Consider the following 12,970-nt stretch of genomic DNA (forward strand, 5'->3'; position numbering starts at 1 on the left):
GTGAACATGGGTGCGCATGTGCGCATGCGTGTGGGCACGCGGGCGCGTGGACACGTGGGCGCATGGGCGCGCGGTCGCGAGGGCGAGCGCAGGCGGCCGGGAGACCGATGGTGCGTAGGCGGGCGATGGCCCGCTGACGAGCGATGGCGCGTCTTGGCGAGCGATGGCCCGTAGGCGAGTGAAGGCGCGTTGGCAAGCGATGGCGCGTTGGCAAGCGATGGCGCGTTGCTCAAGCGATGGCGCGTTGGCGAGCGGTGGTGCGTTAAAAACGCTAGCACGCAGACGAAGAATCGCGCGGGCGCGTAGGAGATCGCTGATGCGTAAGAGACTAGAGAAGGTTGACGGCGAGAAGGCGAAGGAAAACTTCTTGCCTGCGCCCAGGTCTGATAGATCGTGGGCGAGAGGGCGAACATTAGCACGCATCGCGCTAATCAGAAGGCGCGCAGGTGCATCAGGAAGGGGAGCACTGATGCGTGCTGGCAAGCAGGCGATCCTGGGCGTTCAGGAAAACCGTTGGCGCCCATGGCGCGTAGCAAGAAAGGGCGTGCAGATGTGCGCTGGCGAACTGAAGAGAGCTGGCGCACAGAAGGACAGAAGTACAGGTGAGCGCTGGCGAGCAGGAAGAAGATCTACGGCGAGACTCAGCTACCGGAGGTCGTGGTCCACAGCAGGCGAGCGCTAGAACGCTACTGCGCGCGGGCGCGCAGGAGATCGTGGGCGCGCAGGAAAAAACCTGGCACTTAAGGGACTTACCCACACTGTGGAATAAGCCCCTTAGACCCGAAGGTACCGGTCCCCGTTGTAAACGGGGAGTGTTGGCGGCCACTGCGCATCTGCATCCAGGACCGGAGGTGAAGACTAGAAGGTCTGGCAGGAGTAGCAGCTGCAACGGTCGGTACTCGTCGAGGAGTGTCCTCTGCGGAGAACGTCGAACAAAGATGAAGACGACCTCGGATAGGTGCAACACCCTCCGACCTCCGAAGAGGAGTCTCTGAACATGACCTCCCCCAAGGGGAAGAGTCACTTGCAGGAGAGACCATAGGCATCAGCTGTCCCCAAAGGGAAACTGAGCCCTCAGCAACAACAGCAACAACAGCAGGAGGAGTCCTCCGAAGAGGAGTCTCTGTGGTGAACTCACCCCCAGGGGAGAAGCACTCGCAGGAGAGACCATAGGCTCAACTGCCCCCCGAAGGGGACAGAGGCTTCAGCAACAACAGCAGACGGAGGCCTCCGAAGAGGTGTCTCTGTGGTGCACTCCCCCTCGGGGGAGAAGCACTCGCGGGAGAGACCGTAGGGCTCAGCTGCCCCCAGAAGGGGATTGAGCCTTCAGCAACAACAGCAACAACAGCAGACGGAGTCCTCCGAAGAGGAGTCTCTGTGGTGAACTCCCCCCCAGGGGAGAAGCACTCGCAGGAGAGACCGTAGGGCTCGGAAGCCCCCCGAAGGGAACTGAGCCTTCAGCAACATCAGCAACAACAGCAGAAGAGTCCTCCGAAGAGGAGTCTCTATGAGTGTCCTCCCTCGCGAACAAAAGAGGAACACTTCGTAGAAGAGACGGGTCAGCCAGTGACCTAAAAAGAGCAATCCTCCGAAGAGGGGCTCCTGCAGTTGCTCAGCCCCTTGAGCGTAACTGCAGGTGCGACCGCTCAGCACCAAGAGCATAGTCGCACGAATTCCATGGTCCGAGCTTGCAACCGCTCAGCCCCTTGAGCAAGGTTACAAAAGCAGTCGCTCAGCACCAAGAGCATAACCGCCGGAGGACCAGGAACAAAATGAAGGCAAGAGGAGCTCCCCCCGAAGGGAAAAAACTCAAGCCTGGACGGGAAAACTTCCCTCGGAAGGGAAGTTACTCACCCAAGGAGGCGAGCCTCCTGAGTGTTCTAAAATGAACTGGAGAGCTGTCAGTCATCACGGGAGCACTTCCAGGAGAAGGAGACACGCCCCTGACGAAGATCTATAGGGGAGGCAGCAACAGCAGACTCCCCAGGCCCCAACAAGACAGCTCGCTTCGTTGTCACATTACACAAACAAAACTAGATCGTTAACTGTGAAAAATAAAAAACAAAAGTCATTAGTTAACATTCATTCCCCCGGGAAGACTCCAAAGAGGAATCCCGAGGGAAACGAACACAAGAATTACACAACAGGCACGTGCCCTCAAAACCACTTACACTCACGGAAGGAGAGCTGTAACAAACACAGAATTATAACAACTATAATTATTTAATTTAAATATGAATGTTCACTAAATAAAGAACGAAAACCCCGAAAGGAATCGTTCTACAAAAAGCTGAAAAGTCAACAAATACAATTAGATTCATAAACTAAATGAGACAAAATGTACGGCGTAGCAACCCCACCCACACGGGAAGGAAGCTACCCAGACGTAGTAAAGGTAAAACGTACTAAAGGGTGAACGACCTCAAGAGAGAGAGAGAGAGACCGTAGTCAAACTCGATCGCGACCCATGAAATTACACCGTGGTGACCTAACTGCCGAGGGCTCCACGGAGATATCGTACACTACACACACAAGCACGAACTCTGAAAAGGAAACTTACTGATTTCTATACTCAAATATATACATAAACACGAAAATATGTTTACATATATATTGAGTATAAGAAAAGTAAGTGATTAAGTAAAGACAAAACAAATAATGGCTGCCAAGCGAGGACGAAGACAGGCATGTCTGTACATCGTCCGAGCCAAAAGTGAAGTGGGACATTTCACCGGTGTGTGAGGGGGGGAGGGGATTCAGGGGTGGGTCAAAGTTGTCAAGGTAGGCCATTGATAGGGCAACTCTAGTTGATGTGCTAGATGAGACTTCCCTCTGCCTCTCTTGCTAAGGCACAGAAGCTCTTGCTGATGAAACGGACACTCTTGCCGAGGAATTCGGAATAGTAAAGATGTCATTTGATTTCTTGCGCTGAGGCAGGAATTCCTCCATTAGAGAAGTCCTTACGGTCTTTTCTATCCTGAGAGAACGTTGATCCTCTCCGGAGGGAGGAATGACACCACGCTGTGATAGTGGGCGAGACTCCCTTGAAACTACCTCTATCGGAGAGAGGCGCACGGGGTTTGTCATCGAGATAGACCTGTCTTCCCTTGTGGGAGATGGCCTAATCCTCTTCCTTTTTCCTTTTGGTTCAACCAGTGGAACCTGAAACTGTAAGGGACTCCCAGGAATCCCCATGGCACTTTCCTTTCGACTCCTCTTCCGAGGGGAGAGGGGTCTCTCCTTATAAACAGTCCCGCCAGGGCAGAACCTTCGGAAATCCTCCTAGGATCTGCAGCAGGAGAGGCGCCAGGAAGGAGAGCCGCCAACAGAGGGATTCAAGGATTGAAAACAGGGAATGGCCCCCGTCACAACCTCCTTGCGTTACGTTAATAGTGTGCTAAGCCATCGGGGTCTCAACTCCCCAATGAACTAGGAGGAGGATCCTTTGGACGGACAGCAGCCCTGGGTCAAAGAACCTGTAAAGGTTTCTTAGACTACTTACCAGCAGACAGGATTGGCACCAGTCTACCCGCTAGGGGGTTCCCGGGCGTTGATACCTCGAAGAAGCGGACTGCTCTGGAGCTTTCTCAAGTCTTTTGTCCCTGAACCATATCTAGAGGGTACCAATCCTTGGGGAGGGTCGGGGCAGTTGATCACGCAATGAAAAGGAGGAGAACGGCAAGGTGGCAAGAGCCGGCTTGTGGCAATTGAGCACCCATGCGGCTGGCGAGACTGGTAGACGCCTTAGGGTTTCCCTAAACAGGGATAAGATCTCTCGTCACCAGAAAAGGTGACGGTACCTTATCCGAAGAAGAGTGGTGAGAAGTTGGCAAGGCCAGCTTAGTTGACGCATAACGACCAGATGGGTAGAGTTGAGGTAGGTCATGCGACGCTGTTCTGCCGCGCGACGCTGCTGAATACAAACAGATGTCTGATGACGAGATCCCGGGGATTGTCATAGCAAAAGCCCAAAGGCTTAATGAGATATGAGCCCACGGTTCTATGTTATGAAAACTCGGAGGTAAACCGTAATGTGAGCCTGGAGGCCCAGGGTAGTGCGAGCCATGTGAGAAGAACCCGAAGGTTCTGTATCATGAGACACAAGGGATCAGCGTGATGTGGACCTGGAGGTCCAGGGTTACGAAAGCCCGAAGGCTCAACTGCGACGAGAACCCGAAGGCTCAGCGTTACGAGAGCCCGGGGGCTCAGCGTAATGATGACCCGAAGGCCCAGGGTTACGAGATCCTGAAGGATCATTGCGACGGGGGTCACAAGACCCCAAAGGTTCAGTGTAACGAGGGTCACGAGAGCCCGAAAGCTCAGCATAACAAGAGTCACGAGAGGTCGAAGGCTCAACACAACGAGGGTCACGAGAGCCTAAAGGCTCCACAAGATGAGAGCCCGGAGGCTAAGGGTCACGAGAGTCCGAAAGCTCAGCGTGACGCTGGTCACAAGAGCCCGAAGGCTCAACGTAACGAGGGTCACAAGAGCCCGAAGGCTCAACGCAGCGCGGGTCACAACAGCCCTAAGGCTCTACGCGACGAGAACCAGAAGGCTCCGGGTCACGAGAGCCCAAAGGTTCAGCACAACGAGGACCCAAAGGTCCAGGGTTATGAGAGCAAGAAGGCTAAGCGTAACGGAAGCCTGGTGGCTTGGGGTTACGAGAGCCCGGAGGCTCACCGAGACCATCATGAGAACCTGAAGGAACTACGAGACCGAACCCAAAGGTTCAAACAGGCGTTTCATTACCGCTGGGGGAGGAGCACACCCAGGGTCATGAGGGGTCAGAAACTCCTCCACCCGACGGGCCCCCAAAGTGGAACGTCTAGCAGGATCCTCTGTGGAGGGAAAATGCTCTGGCACAAAAAGCTCACAACCTTTCTCTTGCGAACGAGAGGAATGTTCTCCTGAAAGAGAACATCTCCTAGGACTATGCTTTCCCCCAGCCCTAGGGGGAGAAGCGTAGGCATACAGTAATTTACTCCCTGGTCACTAACGATTCTCTCTTGCAATCAAGAGAATGTTCTCCCAAAGGAGGAACTTGTTAAGGAGGAGATGCATCATCTTCGGCGTCAGCCACAGGAGACCAAAAGTCAGACTGACAGGCAACAGCGCCTGCACCCAGAGGGAAGGCTCCATTTCCGAGAAAGTAGGAGTGCGCTTCCGCTCAAACACCCAAACTGAAGGAGTTCAAACAGAACTTCCTTCAAAGGGGGACCATCAAAGCCCAGCAATGGCCAAAAGCACAACAAATCAGAAAGAGAGCAGGTGCTCCCTGGGGGGAGGGGCGGGACCGAATCGCTAGATGAAACAGTACCGTCCCCAGTTTCACAAGGTTGACCTGGAGTTAACAGGGATGCGCTGCTATTCGCCCGTTCCTCTGAGAGGACCGGCAGAGGAGTAGCTTCAGGAAGAGATCGGGGAGTTAAAGAAGAAGTCTGTGATTTCTTCGATATCGAGGAGGACCCCAAAGGAGAAGAATCTCGCTTGGCCTTCTTTTTTTTCCTGCGTTCACACCTCTCCCACGGAGAGGCAGACCACTCCCGACACTCATCACAGGTGTTGTCCCGATCACACCAATGGTCCTGATAAGCCAGACTCAGGAGGTGGGGGTCCGACTCAAGGGGGGACATGAAGGTACCGCAGGAGCGGCCTTCGGGACTAGGACAGGTACATATAGACAAGAGGGTACACGCACACTCTGAAAACAAAAAAGCATAAAAGTATCATTCAAATGGCAAGTCTTGGCGGGAGAGAGCGGCAGTGACCATCCTCTACTGAGCCAGAAAGCAAAGTGGGTGCCCAGCTCAGATGTGTGAGTGAGCAGGGTAGTCAGCTAGCTCCCACCCCTCCCGCTAACTAGCGGTTGGGGTGGTTATCCCTCGCTCTAATTCTCATGGCTTGTCTTTCAGCTTTGCCAAAAGTAATATCCTCTTTAAATAGTGAAGGGTTTGTATTTAGTCATGGAAAAAATAATTTTTTCTAAAATATAATGCTTTGCTACTGAAAATAAATAAAATAATTACTTACAATACCAATTTTCCAGCCATGCCATACTATAATATGAGATTCGACACCTTCTGCTAAGGGTTGCTCAGTTTCATTGTCTATGACGTTACTCATTAACCAGGGAAAAGGTGTTCTTGACTTTACATCTATTAGTCTTTCAAGGCCAAAATCTGCAAGTTATGGAGAAGAAATAATAGTATACTATATTCCAAACAAAAATTGTGATACAGTGATAAATCGATTTATGAGTATATGAGCATGAAATTTTAAATGAGTATACGAGCATTGTATTGGTCAGCAAGCAGGGATTTCCCTTCGAGTGCCCATACACAACAAACATAGAATTCTCACCGTTTTAATGTGATTTTTATCTCCATTTTTATGTCATATTAAAGAAAAGGCTAAAGCAGTCAACTCTAGATAGGTTCATTGTCAAAATTTAATATATGATTGTAAAATAAGAATAAGTGTCCATAAAGCAGAAATTGATTCAGTTAGTGACAACAAACACAGTTTTCTCCCAATATTTTACCCAAAGTTCTCAAGGAGGGAGATTCTTCCTCTAAGCAGTAGTATCTTTCTCCTCCTTCTCCTCCTCGTCTCAAGTACACCAGTCACGACTCTCCTCAAAGGTAAAGTGCAAGTTACTTTGTCAATGCTTTCTTTCTGTTATTGTGAAATATTAATTTGTATTTATTTCTAATGTTAGAGGTTACAATTCGCTATTTATATAACTTCACAAACCTTTACAAATTAGTTTATATGAGTATTCATGTATATGTGGAACACATCACATGAATTCCATTAATTTCTTATATGAAAATTACTTTGTTTTACAAGAATTTTTGGTTACGAGACTGCCGACACAGATTAAACTTGTACACCGAAGTACTACTGGAGGTCATGATACAGCATAAACTGCTGGGATATTGGCTTCTTGGGAAAAATATTGAAGCACATATTTTCTAGTTTGAAAACCTCAATTAATGTTCAGCTCAAATTCTCAAGGTTAGACCTCTAAACCATTAACTAGCCATGAAATCTAGATATACAAAGTGTAGTTTGTTTAAAACCATGTGAAATAAGCCATATCTTTAAACTATTCAATAGCCTGAAATAAGTCGTTTAAGGAGACCTAATTCATTTGTACAATTATCTTTGAATAAGCTTAATAGGGTGAGTTAGCTAAAATATTGTCCAACCTCTACCGTAATATTCTAAATACTTTAACACTTTCAAGGTTACATACAAAAAGTGTGTAGAGCATAGTCCTGACCAAACTAAGCATTACTAGAAGTTTGCAACAAAACTTGGCAGTCTAGTGCAATAGGTTATGTGTGGCTCAAATGACAATAATGTACAGTAAGTAATTGTTTATTCAAACATAGCACACAATGAATTTGGTTATTATCCTACACCGAAGATAAACCACCTTAGAATCTCCATATCTCTTACATACACATAACTGTTCCTATCACCCAAATAACCCACCTTTGAAATGGTCTAAAGATATGAAAAATTTGGAAGTAATTTTTATTTTTCCTAACCATACAAAACTGAGTTGTTCCCATAGGATAAATATTAGCAAAGCTAGAATACTCGGCAATTAAACTTTTATAACGAGGTATAAACAGGTGGGCGGTAGTTACCAGCAAGGAGCGGTAAAGCCATACCCCCTGCTTACTCACTGCACAGTCACTCACATTGCAGTTGGGACTTATCAGGGGTAGGTGATGGTGAGAAAGTTTGAGTAAAGGACTCAGGTTTGTATGGTTAGGAAATAAAAATTACCTCCAAATATGTCAATGGTTCTGATACTATTACAAACCTTCTTCCTTTACACTGGAGACTCATCCCTAGGTGGAAAGAAGTTCCTATTCCAACTGGCTTGATAATTATCCCGGGATACCCAAATTTCGGACCCTTGAAAGTCTTGCAGTCAAGGTTCCTTACATCTTGTGCAACAGTGGTTTGTCAATACCAGCGGGTCCACGGCCCATGCAATAAAGGATGCGGAGCAGAAAAATCTCTGTATAGTAACAATGAAGCATCGATATAACAATGGGTTTGTCTGGTTACAAAATATAATACTGCAGAAAAACTACCAGCTCACGGGGGCTTACCTGAATGCAAATCAATTCCAGCTGACAGAGATTTCAATGCTGTTCCCCAAAGAGAGGGGAAGATGAAAAGGATAGGAAAGAGCCAGTCAATTTTCACTTCCTTCCCAGTCTAACACATAACCTGCACCTTCAATACAAATTAATGGTACTGTGAGAGGACCAGAGCTAACTATATCATCTGCTGTATACATACAACAGGTCTTAGTGAAAAGGTGTATAGGGACCCGTAAGACGATTCCTGCAGGCAATATGCAGTAAATGTGGTCTGCTGTTTCCAGATGCCTGCCTGGAGTAACTGTGCCACAGATAGTTTCTTATTGAATGCCAGGGTTGAGCTTAAACCCATGACAGCATGAATCCAAACTTGATCTCTATCCGGAGCAGTAGGTGAGGATGGTGATTGGGTACAGTTAATACCTTCCTTCAGCCAAGAGGAGATCGTACTTTTAGTCACCTTCCTCTTAACTCTTCCAGTGCTGACGAAGAGATTCTGCAAGGTGAGGTTGAGTAGTTTGCGTAAGCTTAAGGTAGCACCTAAGCGCCCTCACAGGAGACATAAGTAGCTGATAAGGATCGTTGGTTACCACTCTAAGGCTCATGACCTGTAAAGAAGCAACCTGGAAACGATCACTGATGGATTCTGTGTTTGACTACAAACTCAGGGACAAAGGAAACCTACATGTGCCTCCAGTGCTCAATATGAGCAATGCTAATGGAGAGACCATGAAGCTTGCTAACTAGTTTGGATGAGGCTACGGCAAGCAAGAAAACCATTTGAAGGGTAAGTTACCTGTCTGAGGAAAGCCTCAAAAGTTCATAAGGTGGTGCCCTCTAAAGGGAACATAAGACCTTGGTAATGTCTCAGGGGGTAGTCTCACCTCTATCAGAGGACAAGCCCTCTCAAAAATCCATATGAGCATACTGTAGTGAGTTCTGCCAAAGAAGAAATATCAACTCCTTTCAGCCTAAAGGCCTGGCTCAAGGCTGAACAATAACTTTTTACTGCTGACACTGAAATGGATGTTTTTCTCAAGAAGTAAAGTAAAAATTTGGCTATTAACAGGATACAGGCTCAGAGAGGAGAAACAACCCTCTCACGACACCAACCAGAGAAGATGACCCACTCAGCTTGATGCACACAAATTGAAGACTTCCGGAGGCATCCCAAAATTTCTTGCGCAGCCTCCCACGAAACGACTTTCGTTGAAAAGAGGTGCTAGGTAACATTCACGCATTAAAACATAGAGATTCCTCCGAGCTAAGGGATATCTTGACATGTGGTTGGCACAACAGGCCAGGGAGAGGAGGCAACTCTCTCGGAGTCTCTATCAGAAGAAGTACAGTAGAAGGGCCAGGTGTCTTGAACAGTGTCAGTTCATGTGTTGGGATATCTTGTAAGGTGGTGTAGACTGTCAAAAGTAGTTTAATTGGATAAATCATCTGACTTGATAAAATATGGAGAACTTGTTAAAAATAGGCAGCGAAAGTGATTTAGACTTCCCTCTGCTTTTGAAAGTGATAGAGAGATATCAAGCTGGTGATAAGATATTTTCTAGTTTTTTAACATGGGGAATTCTTAGGACATTAGTGCAGTGGACACTTCAGTGAAAGAAAACGCTGCGGTTGAGTAGATATTCAGAGATTTTTGTCCAGACTCTGTTCACTTACTGTGTGGATCTTGAACTACAATGTGGTGGGGTTCTCTATTAAGCTTGATGATTTCTTGTGCCGCCAGCTGGGAACTTTGACAATGATTGTAGCTGCCAGGGTTGGCTGCCGAAAACATTTTGTGTCTGGACATTTATTGTAGCGGTAGGGTTGCTTGGTGAGATAGTTGGACCACCCTGGCAACAGCAACGTACACACTGTTGCGTTCATTAATGTACTATAATAAGTAGATGTTTGTAGCATAGCTTTAGGAACTTACTATACTGTATTTGATAGGCTATTTAGTCTCTACCTCTGGGTGTAACACTGAGGATTGTAAGTTATTTCATTATAAATTTTTTGTCTTTCTGATGTAAAGGTGAGATTGTAGAGAGAGGTCAGATGTGCAACCTTGTCTTTTAACCCTTTGATCGTAACAGAAGAAACCATTTAAATTACATTTGAATTTAGCCTAGATATGTATACTATTTATACTTGTGTATGTAGATTAAATATTTTCTAGATTGAATCCTATGAGGCTCTGCCTGGATATACTTGTCTCTCCTTCTGGTTTTGTAGACCTATATTGTATCATCCTGGTATTTATCTTTTTTCCTCTAAACTGTTTAAATCCTTTTTTTGGGGGGTTTTTATTACCAGCTTTTTTTTTTATCAAAATTATACCCTTCTCAGCTACTAATTCAGTCTTTTCCCTTTATATTGTTGTTTTTCTTTTTTTTTATTCCTCTCCTAATGTTTAAACAGCTTAACTAACCTGAAATATAGCTGCCGCTATTTAAATTGGATTCCATGCATGCCAGTAACACGTGAGATGGCTTACCTCTGAATAATATTAAGCAACTACATTTCTAGCTGGGTCCCCTTGCCCAATATAAAATCAAGGGGTGGTGCCCAGTACCCAGTTCTCTTGACCTGTTACCCAGAATTTTGGGTATTCCACTGTTTTACCTTTTTGTGTAGTGAACGTTAAGGTGTGGTCGTCATTCAGTCACCAGGCAGTCTGCGTGCTACATCTGGCCACAGTCTGCAAACCACTACAGTGCAACTAAGGAACTTCATTCATTCAATGAAGATGTCGACTTGTAAGGTAACTATGTACCAGAAGGAAGAGACAGAGAACAGAAGAGGTGACCTAATCCTTTAGACACACAGCTCGTCAGCCCAGTAGTAGTAGTAGAAGTGGTAATAGTCGTGATCGTGGTCCGATGAACGTTTATGGGTGCTGACGAGAACTGGCGAGCAGGTGGATGCATCGGGAAACCAATAACACTGTGTGGAGGATTTATTTTTGCTTTATTTTAATTCCTGTTTTTTGCCAAATCCTGTAAAAGAGAGAGAGGGAGAGAGAGAGAGAGAGAGAGAGAGAGAGAGAGAGAGAGAGAGAGAGAGAGAGAGAGAGAGAGAGAGAGCGAAAGTAGTTAGTGTATCGATCGTTGGTGGTGAGAAAGACTGTTGGTACAAATGAGATTGTTTGTTTATGTTTTTAGTTAGGTTACGACAGTGGTGAATGTTTCGGAGCGAATGCTTTTTTTATTTGACTGCAGCAAGAGGCAGTAGTGAGTGCTGGATTTACAATTTGACTATTATTTATTACCAGCGTGGAAGTGAGGGTTTATATTCTAAGTAAGTACAGTTTTGTTTATCTTTGCTTGTCGTGATCGTGAATGATAGGAACAATTTATTATTTATCATTGATTATAGTGCGATAGTTCAGTTAGTTAGGAGTGTTCGTAAGTGTTTTTCTTTTTTTATTTTGGCAGGCCGTGATTCCTCCTTGGTGAGGCTAACTCCTTTGGAGAGTTACTTTTTGAAAGTGGATTTACTGTTGATGACCTGGCCTGTAACTGATTTTGTTTGGACTGTTTTATTGGATTGCTGAACTGTTGATGACCTAGGCCTGTGAATTGAGATTGCTGATAATGATAATGTTTATGTTGATGATGATGATGGTGATGATGATTATGATTATAACGACCACCCCAATCACCGAGGCAGTTATGGCAAATTGCCACCCAGCGGACTGTTGATCACAGAGCTGTGTTAGTGTGTACTGTGCCGTAAAGACAGTTCGGCTTTCTGTGAACGAGTGTTGGTCTCGTAAGATTATATATACACATATCTATTTTTGGTGTTGGTGGTGTGCGGTTAATGTTAAGTTTTGATAGTTTTTTTTTGGTTTATATGAATGGTGTTTTGGTTATTATATATATAGTATTAAGTTTTGATTAGTTTTAAGTGTTTATTTTGATTGCGGATAGTTTAATGATTTATTTTAGTTCAAGAAATATAGTTTTAAGGATATGTTTGGTTTCAATTTTCCTTCTGTCCAAGAGTCTGGTTGATAAAGTATGGGGAAAGTTTGTGTTGTGGGACAATTGTCAGTTAGAGTGATTCAAGGGTGTGGGGGTTGTTTTGCAACATCCCGCCACATTATTTTGGCGCCCGAACAGGGACTGCCGAGGTGGGATAGAAAGCCGGACTGTTGGACGAAGGACGGAATTAGGATTAAGGTTGATGAAAAATGGAGGAGCAATTAAGGGTTCTGAAGGAGGAATTGCGGCTGAGTAAGGAGCGTGAGGAGAGGTTGCTAGTAGAGAATGAGAGGTTGAACTGGGAGAATGAGGCGATGCAGAAGGAGCTTAGGGAGTTGAAGGGAACTGTAGAGAGAGTGGAAGAATGTGTTGAGATGAGGATGAAAGAGAATGAGGAACGAATGGAGAACCGATTGGAAGCTATGATGGGGCAAGTCATGGGGATGATGAAAACTATAATGGGTGAAGGTGCAGTCGGAGGAGTGTCCTCAGCTTCGGGTAATGGGTTGATAGTAGATGAGAAGGCTAAGGTTAGTGATAATGGGAAAGGAAGTGATAGTGATAGTGAGATTGAAGATAAGGGAATATGGCATAGTAAGGATGAACAGAAATGTGATAGGAATCATGAGAAGAAAGATAAAAGTGATGTGAAGAAAGGGAAGAAAAAGTATCAGGCTGATAGCAAGGACGATCGTGAATGGGTGAAAGTGGCGAGTAAGAAAAGGGCTAGGAAGAGTATGATCAAGGATAGGAGTATGACTGTGGAATTAGATTCCTTATATTCTAGCAAGGAAGTAGGAAACAAGAAGGAAGGTAGCAGTGATGATAGCAGTGAGAATGAACGTGATGTGTGTAAGA

General features: G+C 45.8%; 1 protein-coding gene across 5 annotated transcripts in view; it reads right to left on the reverse strand.

The window, feature by feature from the left end:
• Positions 1-12,970, reverse strand: part of LOC137652344 (mannosylglucosyl-3-phosphoglycerate phosphatase) — a 266,291-nt gene that overhangs the window by 154,124 nt on the left and 99,197 nt on the right. For all 5 annotated transcript variants that reach the window (XM_068385696.1, XM_068385700.1, XM_068385697.1 and 2 more), the window contains exon 4: positions 6,031-6,179. In XM_068385696.1, the coding sequence (XP_068241797.1) occupies positions 6,031-6,179 (149 nt within the window). The remainder of the gene's footprint in view (positions 1-6,030; positions 6,180-12,970) is intronic.

Source organism: Palaemon carinicauda, chromosome 13, assembly GCF_036898095.1.
Source record: "Palaemon carinicauda isolate YSFRI2023 chromosome 13, ASM3689809v2, whole genome shotgun sequence".
Classification (NCBI taxonomy): domain Eukaryota; kingdom Metazoa; phylum Arthropoda; class Malacostraca; order Decapoda; family Palaemonidae; genus Palaemon; species Palaemon carinicauda.